This window comes from Balaenoptera ricei, chromosome 6, assembly GCF_028023285.1.
Source record: "Balaenoptera ricei isolate mBalRic1 chromosome 6, mBalRic1.hap2, whole genome shotgun sequence".
Taxonomy (NCBI): domain Eukaryota; kingdom Metazoa; phylum Chordata; class Mammalia; order Artiodactyla; family Balaenopteridae; genus Balaenoptera; species Balaenoptera ricei.
Window position 1 is genome coordinate 72,011,186 of NC_082644.1, and position 17,807 is coordinate 72,028,992.

General features: G+C 42.2%; 1 protein-coding gene across 1 annotated transcript in view; it reads left to right on the forward strand.

Annotated features, from left to right (window-relative positions):
* PGM5 (phosphoglucomutase 5) overlaps positions 1-17,807 on the forward strand; it is a 188,229-nt gene that overhangs the window by 140,802 nt on the left and 29,620 nt on the right. Inside the window, exon 10 of the mRNA XM_059924855.1 lies at positions 11,486-11,620. Coding sequence (XP_059780838.1) covers positions 11,486-11,620 — 135 coding nt within the window. The remainder of the gene's footprint in view (positions 1-11,485; positions 11,621-17,807) is intronic.

Here is a 17,807-nt window from a genome sequence, read left to right on the forward strand (position 1 = left end):
CAATTGAGAGGCGTGGCTCAACAATTGCAGCTCGTCCTTCTGTGGTCCCATGAGGATATGTCACTTGTTATTTTCTGGTCAAATCTAGTCACATGAATGAATGATGATGGTTTCTTCAAATACGAGTGGGAAAAATTGCCAGTAGCTACTGCGAGAGTAGGGGAGCAGTTGGATCAAGCTGCTGACTAATTTAAGAGGTTCTTGACTTATGCCTTATAAAGAGATGGGAGAGATGAGGAAAGGTTAGACGGCTCCTTAAGGCATGAAGGGTGGCCCAGTCTTTCCTCAAGGATGGATTCACTGTGCAGATATCAAGATTTTCCATAGTGCTTGGCGCGCTCTCTCTTCCCTCAACTATCACTTTCCCAGGGAACATTATCGATACCCAGATTATCTCTTAGTGTTGTCCTCCCCATCTCATCCTTCTAGCCCTGACTATGAGACTCTCCCAGCTTTGGGAGAAGGGATGCTCCAATACCGGTGCTGTGAAAGAAAGACAACTTCGCAAATGGTACCAGCACTGAGTGATGGCGTATTGCCACCAGGGTGGGTATCAGTCCAGAACTATGACCTGTATTTTGAAAATTAGCTTTGAAATGAGAAACCTTGATACTTCAGGAGCAATATTTAACCAAACAAGTCTCTCTTTATGTCTCATCCAACTCCTTTATTTCTATTTAACAAGATCAAAAATCATTAAATTCTATGAGTGCTGAAGTCATTTGCAAGTAAAAGTTCAGCTGATATTAAAAAAAAAAGCTGATGTAAATAAATGCATACCAGTTAGCTGATGTGGAAAACCAAATCCAATTTGATTATGTCAGACTGACTTTGAGCTTATTAATACCTCTTCAAGTTATGCAGGCTGTGTGGAAACATTTTGATGTTGTCCTTAACCTGGAAAAGAGAACCATTTGAAATTAGTTCAGAGAAAAAGCACACTTTGAAGACTGATTCTGAAGTCAGTTTGCTTTTAGTGTTGTTATTTTAATATATAAGAAGGTGTCTGTACCTCTTAATTTTGGTATTTAGAAATAATAAAGAAAGTGAATTGGCAATCTTGAAATCACATTTCAGTCTGACATGTGGTGCTTCAATATATACTGTGGTGTTGCCAACTCCTGGTCAACAAATATAGAGAAGTTTACCGAGGCCTTGTCTCTGGTGGCCTCACGTGAAGGCAACTGAACAGTCTTAGCTGGAAAATCTGGGGCCCCAGAGGGGCTCTCTACTCAGAGTTAACTGGTCATCCTTTAACTTCAAGCTTCAACTTTTATTACATACCAATCAATGAACCAACTGAGAGACTGTCATATTAACAATCCTTGTCCTATAACATGCCATTTGCTAGAGTGTGCTTTGGGCATCTAGAAGTAGAATTTAAGAAATCACTTCAGTCAGACTGGTTATCCCACCTACGGAATTTAGCTAAATCTGAATGTTAGTACCTATTAACAGTCCTCCTGTGTTGAGTAACAGAAATGTTTAGGGAGTGAGGTGTAATCGTTAAATGTATACTGTGATCAAACCTGGGTTAAAAAATCCTTTTTACGTTGCAAGTTGTGATGTCTAAAAAAATTTCCCTTAATAAATACACCTTCCTTTCCCACCTTAGTACAACATGGTGAAGGTAGTAGAAATTTGATTCATTCATGTCTGCATCCATTTAGTGACTATTTTCCAAACACCTACCACATGCAGTCAGCTTCCTGGGCATTGAGGATAAAACAGCACACCGGACAGGCTAGCAGGGAAGGCAGACTGACATTAAACTTGTAATGACTACAGAGTTTGTTTAACAATATTACAGAGAAATCACTTATTTGGAAGTGCGTAGCAGAAGGAACAAACCTAGACTAGGGCTCTGGAAAGCTCTCCATGGGGAGATGATACGTAAGCTGGGTCCTGAAGAGTGGTTGGAAGCTGGCTCCGGCGAAACTGTCTTATCAGACTACATGCTTTTCTTCCATCATATGTACTTATACAGTTTTTTAGCTTTCCAGAGAAAGAGCTGGGTTTCCTATGGGCAATCACGTTCCCCATGGGATGTTACAATAGCTGTGTTTATGATTCTCAACTCCAGTGCTCATTCTACAAAACTGTAGTTGTGGGAAATAGAGACAGTTGGGCCTCTTAGTAGGATACCTTGAAAACTATGGATTAAAAAAATTTTTCCTAATGGCTACTTTTCCTATGATTTTGCCTATTTGCCTTCCAAGGACCAAACATATTTTCAGTGCTTTGTAATGACCCGTTGGCTGATTTGGAAACAGAGAGAGGTAGACACTGTTTTTGGTTAGTTGGGAAGTTCTGACTCCCCTGCTTCTGATTTGTTGGAGTTTTGCTATAATGAATTACCTTCTCCTGACATAACTGATTGCTTTAGGGCTATCTTCTAAAATGTTGGCAGTAGAATCCTGCTAAGATGTGTGGTAAGAATCTAAGCATTCTGGAATGGCATCCCAGTTACTTCCTACTGAAATACTAATGTCTGTGTAGTCAGGAGGCAGCCATCACCAGGAAACATAAATGTTAAAGGAAAAAGCTGCAAACTATCACAGGAACTGAGGGAGGAAACTACGCCTGTTGTCTGGGTAAAGTATGTCTGAATCCAAAATATCCCAGAACCGGGCCTGGTGTTGAGTGAACAGGCATCAGCAGCCATTTTGGCCAAAGACACAGGGAAATGGAACATGTGTGATCTAGTTCCATTGTTCCAGACTTGATAGTTGGAATCTGGATGAGGACTAGTTTATGTCTGCACTTCCCACTTCACTTCTCATCACCTAATGTGGTTTTTGCTGGATGTGTGTTGTAAAAGTGCACTTAAGAAACCATTTGACCTTGATTTCCCCAGATAATTATCTGCAATTGTTGGGTCCCAAGAGTGCTGGTTGGTTGTAAAAAAGGCTAGATGAGAATTGCTCCCGAGGGTAGGGCAGCTGGGTATGGCTGTGTAGTCAGTGCACTGCACAAAGGCATGGGCCTAATGCTGGAGGAGAAGCTGAAATCTAGACCAGCCAAGAGGAAAGATGCTCTTCTGTAATTTGTCCACCCAGAGAGGGCATTGCTTGTAATTTATGTGAGGGCATGGTACGGACTAGCCAGCTCGGCCACTTGTGAACTCATGCTCACAGCTAACTCTATGACTTCAACAAAGAAAAATGGGGTAATTCTAGGTGATTTTTTTCGTGGCAAGAAATGTCTGTCCAATCCAAATCTTCTGCTTTATAAGCTGCATGCTTTCTTCTACAAAATATGGTTCAGATGTTACACAGCGATATTTTCACCTTGAAGCGTTCCAGATAAATCGTTGGGATTTCCTGTGGGAGATAACATCTGAGTTAATCTCACAGAGTCTCTCTCTTCCAAGCCTGTCCTGTCTCCAGGTTCATATGCCTGGGGTGGCGAACTGACTGTATATGTGACATTGTACCAGATTTCAGGGCCATATGCTGTTTTCCCCTGGAACTCTTCCTAAGTCGGTATTCAACTAGGTCAGATGCTGCCAAATAACTGTTGGTAATGTACAGTTCCTCCTTCCCCGCCTGGCTGCAACATGTCCTATAGTCTCCAAACTCACATCTGGCAGCTCTGCTTGTACTTAGCAACTTGCAGATTTCCCTGCGTTGATTTACACAAGGGCTTAAAAAAAAAAAAAGAAAAAAAAAAAAAAACAACCCAAGATTCATTTATCAAACATTTATCAGATACCTACTCTACAAAAGGCTCTGTGCCAGTTTGCAGGACCATACACAACATATGAGATATTGTTCAAATATTTCACATGAGAAGCAGTGTATGGCTATCAGAGGTTTCATATGGTTCAACCTAAAATTATAAGCCTGCAGTGAGAAGACGTAGGCTGAAACCCTGGCTCCTCCATTTACTGGTTGTGTTACCTTGAGCAGGTTTTCTGACTTCCGTGTTCTTTTCAGTAAAAGGAGGAGATGGCCTGGCTGACCCTAAGGTCCTCCTTTCAAGACCTTAAGGTTGGGCTTCCCTGGTGGCGCAGTGCTTGAGAGTCCGCCTGCCAATGCAGGGGACACGGGTTCGAGCCCTGGTCTGGGAAGATCCCACACGCCGCGGAGCGACTGGGCCCGTGAGCCACAACTACTGAGCCTGCGCGTCTGGAGCCTGTGCTCTGCAACAAGAGAGGCCATGATAGTGAGAGGCCCGCGCACCGCGATGAAGAGTGGCCCCCACTTGCCGCAACTAGAGAAAGCCCTCGCACAGAAACGAAGACCCAACACAGCCATAAATAAATTAATTAATTAATTAATTAAAAAAAAAAAAAAAAAAAGACCTTAATGTTGTAAATTGACCAGCCAGGAAAGAGAATTTTATTGCCAGGAAGCCAGTTCAGTGGGAGATATGGAGAAGATAAATGGTAACAGATCTTTGTGTTTAGTAGTGATTTCAGAGGACATGGCAAAGTTTTAAAAATAAAATTAATCTTAATTCTGCCTAATTTAAAAATAAGTATGTAGCGTTGCACCACAAACCATCGCCATTTAGGCTTTATATAGCAATCTTTTGCAAAATCTGGAAAGTTAGAGCATAGCACCATTTTCACTAAAAGCTTTAACATAAGAAAAATAATTCTATTTATATAGTGATTTATAATTTTCAGAGCACTTTTCACATACATTTTCTGATCTGATGCTCACAACAACCCAGTAAGCCAGGGTGTATTATTTTTCATCCGCTTTTTAGGAAACTAAGGCTTAGAGAGCTTAAATGACTTACTCAAGACCGCCAGCTAACAAGCCAAGCCAGAATTTTAGCCCAGTTCTCTAGTTATTCCTATATCGTTTCCAAACTCCACAAACGGCAAACCAAAGAGGGGGCAAATCTGGGGAGGAAAAGAAATGCTACAGAGACAACTGGAAGCAGATTGCAGGATTTTTGTGTGGAGCAGTTCTTTGACAATTCTTTCTCATTGGGACAGAGCTAAGGTGGGCAAAACCCCACCCTGGTCACTGAGGCATACAACCATGGCCACTCAAAGGGTTTCCCCTGGGCTGGAAGTGCAGTGCCCTTTGTATACCCCACCCCATACTTAACATTATCTTCTAATGGAGGAGGGCATCTTTTTCCCTTCTTTGAGCTTGGGGCTGTTGTGTCATCCTGGAAATTCCCGCTCCTATAGCTGCTATGGTTACAGTGGTATCATGGATTCCTTCACTGTTGCTTCAGGAATTCCTTAGGAGATTGTGCTAGAAGCAATTAATGTCAGATGCTCAAGAGGAGATGCTTCTAGTGGTTCTGCTGCTGACAAGGCGCTAGGAGGAGGCTTTCAGGACTCAGCAGCAACATGATGTTTTATTAGGCCCCTGTGTTATGGCCTCCTAAGATCCCAGTCTGATGGTAGTATATGCAAGAAACCTCAGATCTTAAAGGCATCTTCCTTAAGACTGACATGTGGTATAGTCAGTCACTCGGTACATGAGGGAGGCGACCTAGAAAAAAAAAGCTACGACAGTGCTGTCCGCATTTGGCTACACATCAGAATCACCTGGAGAGCTTTTACAATCCCAGTGCCCAAGTCACACCCCATACAAATTAAATCACAATGTCTGGAGTGAGAGCCAGGTACCACAGTTTTTTTAAAGACCCCTAGCTGATTTCAGTGTGCAGTAAATTTTGCAATTAATAGGCTAGCTAATGATTTGTCCAAGATCACACAGCTGGGGACAGGAACTTACCATGGTTCAACTCCACTGTTTTTAGCTAAAACCGACCCTTGCCCTAAAAATGAAGGATGAGTAGACATAGTATCTTTCACAATTACCCTTCAAGGTGAATATGTAGCCCCAGTTCATTAGTGAAGAATATGAGTGTGTTTCCATTTGGCCTTGTTGTATGTGGAAGGAGACCTTCCAGTGATACTCACACCAGCTGTTGGACATGTAATGACATTCATTCAACAAGTGTCTATGGAGGGCCTACTGTGTACCAGGCTTGTCCTAGGCTGTATCAATAAATGGTGAACAAGGAACGTAAGGGTTTTCCCTCCCAGAGCTTATCAGCTAATGAAGGACCCAACGACATAATTCAGTGATTCCAACACTTTAGGGTTAAGAGTGTAAAGGCAACTTATTTTATTCATTTGCACTGGGCCTTGTTTCTTCAAGAGGATTGTGGCAACAAACACACATAATGAAGTTGTTAGAATATAAATAAGAAACAGAAATCAAGACTAGGGAAAATATAAATAAGAGTAGAGAGTCAAGAACAGAAGAAGAAAAATTTTAAATTATGCAAGTCATAAGGATCCACTTGGGCTGAACCTCAAATTTGGCATTAAGTGTCCTGGCAGCCATATTAAAAGGAAACTATGGTTAGTTATAAAGTTCTTGTTGTCAGAAAGAAAACAAAATACCAGTTCCTCAGGGGAGGAAAGGCTTTCCTAACAACTTGGCTCTTGAGGAGATGTCTAATGTGGAGCTTCATACAGTCTCCTACAGTGACTGCAAAAAATGGATTTTATAACAGTGCCTTTCAGACCCTGCAATAAAAGTGAGGATATAAAACTAAAATGCGATTTAATAAATCTATTTCTGTCATGAGTAGGTGATCAGAAGTAGGTTGATTTGGGCCAAATATATGTCCAGATGAACCTATGACTGGAAGGTGCAGTGCCTGGGGGACACCCTTATAACAGTCTTCATAGTTTCTCTCTACTGGGATTTCCATAGGCATATGGTTATATTTTTCATTTTCTGGGGTAGAGTTGAAGGGTAAATGTTCCATGTTGTGGATAATGGAATAGTTTTTACCAGGGGTCAGCAAACATTTTCTGTAAAGGGCCAGATAGTAAATATTTTAGCCCTTGTGGGCCAGACGATCTCTGTCATAACAATTCAGTGCTGCAGTTGTAACACAAAAGCAGCCACAGACAACACATACGTGAACGGGCATGTCTGTGTTCCAGTAAAACCTGATTTATAAAAACAGGTGGCAGGTCAAACTTGGCTGACAAACTATATTGCCAACCCCTGGTTTAACCTAAAAAATTTTCTAAAGCCAAGTATATTATTGGTATTCTTTTGTTGGAATTATGGAACATTTCGAAACTTGGCAAGTCTTGGTCAGTGGTGACTTTGGCCTTATTATTTAGTTGATAGCAGGTGATGATACATGCTGGAGAGAACGTGGTTCATGTTGAGGTTACAAATTCATTAAGCTCATTGGAACAACATGCAGACCCCAAAGCAATCCAGTACAACTATTCACACATCCAAGTGACGCTCAGCAGACATGGAACTAGGGTCGTTGCAGCACAGAGCTGGGCTGGGTCTAAACATTTTTTGTTCCATGTGGAGAAGGAGAATTGTTATGCTCTTCACTGGGAGGTCTCACAAAGCAACATGGATTCTCTATTAAGATCTCATGGTTCCTTAGGAAAGAGAGAAGACACTGGATTATTTCCAGCAGGCTGATGTGTGCTATTCACTCCCTTATCATCTTTTCAAGTGCAAAATCTATTCCAGGCTACCCGATACAGATTCTAACCAACCTTCCATGAGTACAGCCAAAGATACGGCTACACTTAGTGAAAAAATAAAACAAAACAAAACATGATTTCACTGTAAAAGGGGCTTAGCTATGAGCAGATAATACATGTTGAGGGTTTATCATGGCCTGAATTCTTAAGTACCCCCCACTGGCCATAAACTAATCTGGGAAGTTAATCGTGTAATGGAGCTACTTTAAAGGGTTAAGTCTGGGAAGTCGTCAGAAGAGGTGGCTTCATGTGATTTAGTATCTGCAACAACAGGTGCTTTAGGGCTTCGTCCTTGAAGTCTGTAAAAACATGGCTGTGAATACAATGGTGGAACCAACCTTTGGGGCTTCATTGTCAGTCTGAACAGAATTTGGTATACCATACTTTCTGGATAGCAGGGAATTGGTTTGTTTGCTCTATTGGGAATTTCCTAACTATTCACTTCTCCAGCAGCATAAGGTGGTTAAGAAAATAATTTTGCTCATTGTGATAGAATATTTCAGGCTTATGGAGAGCAAATACTGTCTTTATCTTCATATACCCAGGGCTTAGCCCCATACCAGATCCCTAAGGGTTGCTGTAAAATGTGTGCCTAATGAATGAACCCCAGACAAAATCAACCTGTTTGCATAGCTAGTGTCACAGAGTGATGGGCTGCCAGGAAAGGACATGGCTCCTTTTTATTACACAAATTGTGGCAGACATTGAACCCTCCAAAAGAGACTAAGCTTTTTGTTTGGGGATTGGAACAAACTATGCCTACACAACTTAAAAAACAGAAAACCAGGCCGCGATTGTGAGAGGCCCGCGCACCGCGATGAAGAGTGGCCCCCGCTTGCCACAACTAGAGAAAGCCCTAGCACAGAAACGAAGACCCAACATAGCAATCAATCAATCAATCAATAAATAAATCTTTAAAAAAAAACAAAAAAAAAAACCCAGAAAACCACACAGATGGAATCATAGTGTTTCCCAGCAGATATCACCAGATGGGGGAGGGGGTAAGAGATTAGCGATCAGGTTCACGTGGCATGTATGAATATTTTTAATAATGCTATTCTTAACAAGCAGGATTTGAGGCCAGAGACATTTCCAGGGTAAATTTCTTAGGCCAAATAACTGGTATCAGAGTTGCCTGAGACTTCTACTTTTTCAAAAGTAACAAGTGACCAGACATATTATTTTGTTCCCGGCTCTCTTTCTTCTGGCCCCTGCCAGTATGCTTATTTATAACAATAACTTTAACAGTTGCCTTAAGAAAACCAATTTCCTTCAACAGAAGTCACAACATGATCTGAAAGTCATACTTTTTAAAATGTCGCTGCCACTAATGAGAAGAGATGCATAGAGAATAGTGATGTTCCGAGCCAAAAATCAAATCCTGGACAACAGTGTGAGGTGCTGCCACAGCTCTGCCCCGACCCCACCCTGGTGGCCAGGTCTTACCAGTAGGAAGGAAGGAGAGAACCAAGAGGATGAGGATGTACACAGAAACCCTCAGAACCCGGCAGATGCTCCAGTCCTGAGCATTTCATTGTAGGCTTCCATGGCTACCAGAGGAATGTGGGAATGAGGACAGAAACAGAGAGGAACTTAAAGCAAAGTCTAACATCACGTGGGGGTAGCTTTAACACGGGTAATTTGTCATACTGTCATAGATAAATTGCCTACCTGACTGCATCCAGCAGGTTCATAAGGGACAAAATTTGGCCCCAGGGACATTTATTTTATTTATTTTTTTAACATCTTTATTGGAGTATAATTGCTTTACAATGTTGTGTTAGTTTCTGCTGTATAACAAAGTGAATCAGCTGTATGCACATGTATATCCCCATATCCCTTCCCTCTTACATCTCCCTCCTACCCTCCCTATCCCACCCCTCTAGGTGGTTGCAAAGCACCGAGCTGATCTCCCTGTGCTATGCTGCTGCTTCCCACTAGCTTTCTATTTTACATTTGGTAGTGTATATATGTCCATGCCACTCTCTCACTTCCTCCCAGCTTACCCTTCTCCCTCCCCGTGTCCTCAAGTCCATTCTCTACATCTGCGTCTTTATTCCTTTCCTGCCCCTAGGTTCATCAGAACCAATTTTTTTTTTTGAGATTCCATATATATGTGTTAGTATATGGTATTTGTTTTTCTCCTTCTGACTTACTTCACTCCATATGACAGACTCTAGGCCCATCCAGCTCACTACAAATAACTCAATTTCGTTTCTTTTTATGGCTGAGTAATATTCCATTGTATATATGTGCCACATCTTCTTTATCCATTCGTCTGTCGATGGACACTTAGGTTGCTGCCATGTCCTGGCTATCGTAAAGAGTGCTGCAATGAACATTGTGGTACATGACTCTTTTTGAATTATGGTTTTGTCAGGGTATATGCCCAGTAGTGGGATTGCTGGGTCATATGGTAGTTCTGTTTTTAGTTTTTTAGGGAACCTCCATACTGTCTCCATAGCAGCTCTATGAATTTACATTCCCACCAACAGTGCAAGAGGGTTCCCTTTTCTCCACACCCTCTCCAGCATTTATTTTTTGTAGATTTTTTGATGATGGCCACTCTGACTGGTGTGAGGTGATACCTCATTGTAGGTTTGATTTGCATTTCTCTAATGATTAGTGATATTGAGCATCCTTTCATGTGTTTTTTGGCAATCTGTATATCTTCTTTGGAGAAATGTCTATTTAGGTCTTCTGCCCATTTCTGGATTGGGTTGTTTGTTTTTTGCTATTGAGCTGCATGAGCTGCTTGTATATTTTGGAGATTAATCCTTTGTCAGCTGCTTCATTTGCAAATATTTTCTTCCATTCTGAGGGTTGTCTTTTCGTCTTGTTTATGGTTTCCTTAGCTGTGCAAAAGCTTTTAAGTTTCATTAAGTCCCATTTGTTTATTTTTGTTTTTATTTCCATTTCTCTAGGAGGTGGGTCAAAAAGGATCTTGCTGTGATTTATGTCATAGAGTATTCTGCCTATGTTTTCCTCTAAGAGTTTTATAGTGTCTGGCCTTACATTTAGGTCTTTAATCCATTCTGAGTTTATTTTTGTGTATGGTGTTAGGGAGTGTTCTAATTTCATTCTTTTACATGTAGCTGTCCAGTTTTCCCAGCACCACTTATTGAAGAGGCTGTCTTTTCTCCATTGTATATTCTTGCCTCCTTTATGAAAGATAAGGTGACCATATGTGTGTGGGTTTATATCTGGGCTTTCTATCCTGTTCCATTGATCTATATTTCTGTTTTTGTGCCAGTACCACACTGTCTTGATTACTGTGGCTTTGTAGTATAGTTTGAAGTCCGGGAGCCTGATTCCTCCAGCTCCGTTTTTCTTTCTCAAGATTGGTTTGGCTATTCGGGGTCTTTTGTGTTTCCATACAAATTGTGAAACTTTTTGTTCTAGTTCTGTAAAAAATGCCAGTGGTAGTTTGATAGGGATTGCATTGAATTTGTAGATTGCTTTGGGTAGTATAGTCATTTTCACAATGTTGATTCTTCTAATCCAAGAGCATAGTATATCTCTCCATCTGTTTGTATCAACTTTCATTTCTTTCATCATTGTCTTACAGTTTTCTGCATACAGGTCTTTTGTCTCCTTATGTAGGTTTATTCCTAGGTATTACCCCAGGGACATTTATTAAATATCACCCCATCCTTGTTACCTTTACTGCTTCCTAATTTCCACATCACCAGACCAAGGGAACTTGAGCATCTGTTCATAGTTTTGCTCCTAACCCTCCCCCAACATGAACCAGAAGGCAACAGAAATAGAATAGAGACAAATAGATAACCTTAAGTAGCTTCTGGGTTTACCTCACTGTCCTGTTTGGTGAGTGTAGAGAGCCAATTATAAATTGTCACAATGCTGAGCATCTTTGGATGATAAGAATACGCTAATCTCCAAGGTTGGTATTTGTCATTTTTAGCTGTGTATTCATTTGTTCACTGATCCATCCTTTGATATTCTTGCTCTTAGGGCCTGAGGATCATTTTCTCAGATGCATCTCGGCTCATCTTCCGGCTCAGTTCCTCCAGTGGTGTGCGGGCCACCATCAGACTGTATGCAGAAAGCTATGAGAGGGATCCCAGTGGTCATGACCAGGAGCCCCAGGTACCTGAACAGAGCTGTGCTCTCAGCACTGTGTGTCTTACTGCTCCTGGAAAACTTAAGGAGCTTTAGTGGGGGTGATTTTACTTTCTAGAGAGGTGTATTGATAGCTCCAGCTATCAAGGACAAAGTGCAAGTGACTCTAAGCAGATTTAACTCATTTATTGCAGTGTTTGAAACAGAAAAATTGCTCTCAAGCATCTATGAGTTTAGACCAGCATTTTCGAAACCACTTGCCTCTCTTGACTGTTCTGCAGTTAGTTGATTGTGGTAACCTCAAGAGAGGCACCTTGTATAGTCCAGTTAAGGAAATTTTGAGTGAGAGTCAAGCGGGTCAGACTCTTCAGAGCCTTGTCCATACTCATGTAAATGATGGGTTCCCAAGTGTTCGGGAAACTCTGGGTTGGACCATGTCCGTGAGGTGCCACTATAGATGCTACCCTGGGCTTCCTCTCTGAGGTTGCTGCATGGCCCACTGTGAGAGGAAGGGCCACGGCTGGTCTGAATTTAAAGTGAAGGGAGGACACTGACACAGCTGGGCTGGCCTGGGTATGGCAGAGCCCCCTCAAGTTGTCAGCACAGAGCTAATTAAAAACTCACTTAAAAAAAAACTCACTTAGAAAAGCAACAGCACAACCATATCCTCACCCCCGTATTTGTTAAAGCTCCAGGCAACATTATTTAATACCAGAAAGTACCCATTATAATGTTGGGCACTTCCATCTACGCTGCTAGCTGCCCCTCCCTGCCTTGGTCTCTAGTTCAGCCTGGGTTTTGAAGCAGAGTCCTTGAGGAAATGGTTCCTTGAGATGAAACCATTGGTTACATCTGCAATGCTTCTTTTTTGGAGAAGTAGAGAAGCAAAGAAAAACTCACTGCTTCTCAGTGTAGAGTTGCCCAGAATTTTCAGGTATAATTTGCCAAAGTTGCGCCATGGATGGAATAAGATACCAGGGAGAGTTATCTTTCTTTGTAAGTAATTTAGTGGTGTTTGTTTTTGTTTTTAATGGTATCTTTCTTTGGAGGGTCTCAAAGAACTTGATGAACATGGTACCATAGAACCTTACACCTGACTCTGTAACCAGTGGATCTATCTGGAGTAAAATTACCCCAGATGGGGAAGGAGAGGCCTGTTGTCAGGGTCACTGAGAGTGTGAAGGGGCAGAGCACAAAGCCAGCATCGAGACTTGGGCCTTTTCTTCTCAGGATCCCAGGCTCTCCATGCAGGGATGTGCCACGTTCTGCCAACATAATTTGTTACTGAGTACATTTCACCCAAGATAGTACCAAATCATGCAAGAATTGGAGGCTAACACTGTCTTTCCATATAAAACTCTTCTACATCTCATGTTGGGAAGTGAGATTAAAGCAAGGGCCTGCAAGTCCAGAGCTACGTACAGGGTGAGGAATGATATTCCTGGCCTCACCAACTCTGACTCACTCTGATTCGAGGCTATTTTTTCCTCAACATTCCTTTCCCTATTTGCACGGGGTAAGTGGTTATGATGTTTGCTTATTTTTATTTACCTTTGCACTAACTGCAGAAGTATGATGTCCAGGCCATTAGACACATGTAAAAATACCCTATGCACATATGAGTCTCTCTCTGAGGTGGTCCCCAAAGGCCAAGTGGTACCACTTTTTTTTAAGATTTACTTTGAAGTTGAAAACCACCACAGGCCTGCTGCTAGAAGGTTGTGTGGTAAGTATATACTTCAAAAAAAACCATAAGTAATGCTGGTTATAGTTGCCATTGCTGTGTATTTCCCATCCTGTTGGTTTAAAAAGTTTGCCACTTTGTATGGTTGGGAAATCCCTTCATTGATAGGGCTCTTCTTCTGATTGCTGACATTCCTTCCCTTTGTAATCCTAAGTGAGGGTTTTGCCGGACCTAGCTAGGTGGGCCTCAGAATATTTAGCTTATGATCTAGCTAAAAATTTTAGATTAAAATAGAACTCCGTGTTCAAAGACCAGACATCATTGACTCATCATCTTAAGCCGTACTGTGTAATATATTTCAGTCAAGATATAATTTAGACTAAGATTTTAAAAGGCATCTAAACCCCTAAGGAAAAGGAAGCAGCATCTCTCAACAGGCCCACCTGTCTCAATTACTGCTGAACTGTCCCTAGGCATCTAAGTTTAACCACTGGGGGGCCTCTTTCCAGCACCGCTTTCCAGGACCGCCTGCTTCTGCCTTCCAAGAGCCCTGGAAGGAAAAGCCTGCGGTTAACTGTTAACAGAGATCAAAGATAAGGTCTTCTGCTCAAGCTGCTAATATTATTATTGGTCCAGGGCCTGGCAGGGCAACACCAGCTTGTGGTGCTTTCTCAGCTACAGAGACCTCTTCCACCTTTTTATTATTTTTTTAAATTAATTAATTAACTTATATTTGGCTGCGTTGGGTCTTCATTGCTGTGCGTGGGCTTTCTCTAGTTGCTGCGAGCGGGGGCTATTCTTTGTTGCGGTGCACAGGCTTCTCATTGCGGTGGCTTCTCTTGTTGCGGAGCACGGGCTCTAGGCACGCGGGCTCAGTGGTTGTGGCTCATGGGCTCTGGAGCGCAGGCTCAGTAGTTGTGGCGCGTGGGCTTAGTTGCTCTGCGGCATGTGGCATCTTCCCGGACCAGGGCTTGAACCCGTGTCCCCTGCATTGGCAGGCGGATTCTTAACCACTGCGCCACCAGGGAAGTCCCTCTTCCACCTTTTTAGCTTGTTCTGACTTAGAGCCCAGGAAGCAGAGAACAGATCCCGCCCCACACACACTCCCACTTGCACTCAGAAGCCCATAAAAGTACCTCTCTGGTCTATAGAGATTCCATTGATAATCTTATTCTAATTCAACAGGTATTTTTGGATGTTTTACCCACCCTAACAAGCTATTTAACAAGAAGACTCCCTTATTACTGTTATTTAACAAGAATTCCCTTTAACTAGCTTATCAGCATCTGGCTCTTCTACTTTGCACATGGATAGTTTCTTTTCCAGACATTTTAGGCACATGTGAACAGAACATGTTTTAAACATTTATACTGTGGTTGCCTTGTGGAAGTATTCATAACTATCCTAGTGATGCAACTAGGAAAACTTGTGATACAATCTATATGCACATAAGTCTCTACTCCTGCGTGTAGATTTTCCATTTAGGTCCTTTTGTCTAACAGTGATTATGCTATTTGTCTTAAGCTGGTGTAAAATAATTTCTTATCTACATCAGAAAGTATTTTTTTAAAAATTCTGTTCACGTGCACCTAAGAATTGGTGGTGAGGGGAGGAAGGGGGTGGGGAGGGCTCTGATGAGATGCAGAGGTGCTTGCCTTCCCCTCACCCTGTGTCCTTGGTAAATTAGGAAGGAAAGCTTCCAAGGCCTATTTCTGGGAGATTACTTAGTTTTCAAAATACAAGATTACTTTAATTTTACTGGCAATCAGTAGGCCTTCAATGAGCCCTCACACCAGCTGGGAATAATTTGGAAAAAGGGATGAGCCAAAAGAATTTAAATTCACAGGTAACCAGAAACAGTCCAGTTATTTCCATTTTCTTTCCCACCAAGCTTATTAGCAGGACTGCTAAATTCACTTTTTCTTCACCTTCTTTCCTTGTCCCTTTGAGCCTGAGGGTGGAATAGCTAATAAACAATAAAAGATCCAAAAGGAAACGGAAGGAGAAGTTTTGCTAAGGCCTGGGGTAATCACAGGCTGATAATCAGTTCCCTGCTAATCAGCAGTTAGCTTTGGAACTTTAATTGCAGATTGTAACCGTGCTCACCCCATCCAGCCCCTGGAAGGAGACTGATTTTCTCTAACCCTCCTTACAAATTGAGGGAATTTATGTATGTATTTCTGATAAGCTGTACATAGAACACCTTAAAAACTAATATCTAAGGGCCAGAAGTCTCTCTACACTGGATTCATCTGTGAAACCAAAGGCCATCTGCTGTTTTGTCCTAGCTGTTCTTATTATGACTTTATAATCCAGAAATATAAAGCCCAGAGCCCTTTTGTATTATGCTGGGAGAACATATAATTTATCTTCTAAACCATGATACTTCTGAGAGTGAAAGGGGGCACTGATCCCAGATAAATAGATGGTTACTCTAGCTACGCACCTTCTTGCTCTCTGAGGTCTGCACACCTCTTTGGAGATGGGTTTCTAAGAGCATCAGCAGTATAAAGCCAGTAGTACAGAGAGAGCAGGCCAGGAAGGGAAGAGTTAGATCAGTGGTTCTAACCCAGACTGCACGTCAGAACCATTTGGGGGCCTTGGTGAGGACACCACTCCTGGGCCCACTCTCAGAGATTGACTTTAATTATTCTGCCTGGACCTATAGTTTTTAAAAGATCCCCAGGTGATTCTAATTAGACGAGTGGTCTCAGACTTTAAGGTGTATATGAATCACCTGGAGATCTTATCAAGCTGAAGATTCTGACTCAGGTTTGGGGAAGCCTGGAGAGTCTGCATTTCTGACAAGTCCCAAGGTATATTGTGCCGCTGGTCCAGGGGCCACGCTTTGAACAGCAAAGAGTTAGATGAACTGTGAAGCCCTAAAAACAGGACCTTGAAAAAAAAATTGTAAGGGGGAAATTTGATTTTTATTTAAATATTTTTTCCATTTTCAGAATTAAACTTTTTAAAAAAAAATTAAAGTATATTTGATCGACCTTGAAATCTTTAAAATGGTAGAAGGGGCAACACCTGTTTTTAGTGCCCTTGCAGGCATGGGCCGCTGTCCTCTAGACTTCCCAGTTGCCCACTGGACTCCATGTGAATGTCTTCTAGGGCTCTCCAACCTGACGCCTGCCAGCGCTCTGCTCCCCTCCCGCACCGAACCCTGCTTCTTTCAGTGTCTTCTTCATCTCAGTAAATGGCAGTTTTATCCTTCCAGTAGGTTCGGCCAGAAATCTAAGATTCATCCTTGACTCCTTTCTTTCTCTCCTACCCCACATCCAAGAGCAAATCCTATCAACTTGACCTTCAAAACACAACCAGAGTCTGACCCCGTCTTACCATCCCCACCATTGCTACCCTGGGCCAAACTACTGTCCTCTCTAGATGATTGCAGTGCTCTCCTCACTGGCCTCCTTCCTTCCACTCTTGCCCACTCCCTTGCCCACACCCTAGTCTCAGCACAGCAACCAGAAGACTTTTTTTAAAAACATGTTAGATCACCTCGTGACTCTAAAATCCTCCAGTGGCTCACCAGCTCGCTCAAAGAGCCAAAACCCTTACTGTGGTCTCAAACGCAACTGGAAATGGCCCCTTTTCTCCCTCTGACTTCATCTCCTACCTCTCATCCTGTTTCTCTCTCCACTCCAGCCATTGTTTGGTGAACATGCCAAGAATACTCTGCCTCATGGCACTTAACAGTGGCTGTTCCCTCTGCCTGGAATGCTTTTCCCTCTGATATCTGCATGGCCTTCCCCCTCACTTCTCAATGAGGGTTACCCTGGCCACTCTACATAAAACAGCCCTCATACCCGAGTGCGACTTAGCTCCCTTGCCCTGCTTTACTTTTCTCCATGGTACATAGTCCCATCACATATACATTTACTTGTTTATTTGTTTTATTGTCTGTCTCCACCCAGTAGAATAAAACACCAGGAGGCCAGCGCTTAGTTTTTTTTCACTGTATCCCTAATGCACAGAATACCACCTGGCATACGGTAAATGTCCAGTACAATTTTGCCAAATGAACGAAATGCAAACAGTCCCCGACTTATCATGGTTCAACTTGATTTTTCTGCTTTTTGATGGTGCGAAAGTAATAAGCATTGAGTAGAAACCGTACTTCTCATTTTGATCTTTTCCTGGGCTAGCGACATGTGGTCCCACACACTCTGGTGATGTTGGGCAGCAGCACTGAGCCGCGGCTCCCAGTCAGCCACACAACCTCCAAGGAGAACAGCCAATGGATACACTTAGAGCCACTCTGTATCCCTACAACCGTTCTGATTTTCACTTCAGTACAGTATTCAATAAATTACATGAGCCCTTCAACACTTTATTATAAAATAGTCTTTGTGTTAGATGAATTTGCCCCACTGTTAGCTAATGTTAAGTGTTCTGAGCACGTTTAAGGTAGGCTAGGCTAAGCTAAGGTGTTCCGTATGTTAGGTGTGTTAAATGCATTTCTGACTTTTGGTATTTTCAGCTTAAGATGGGTTTATCAGGAGGTTATCCATCGTAAATCAA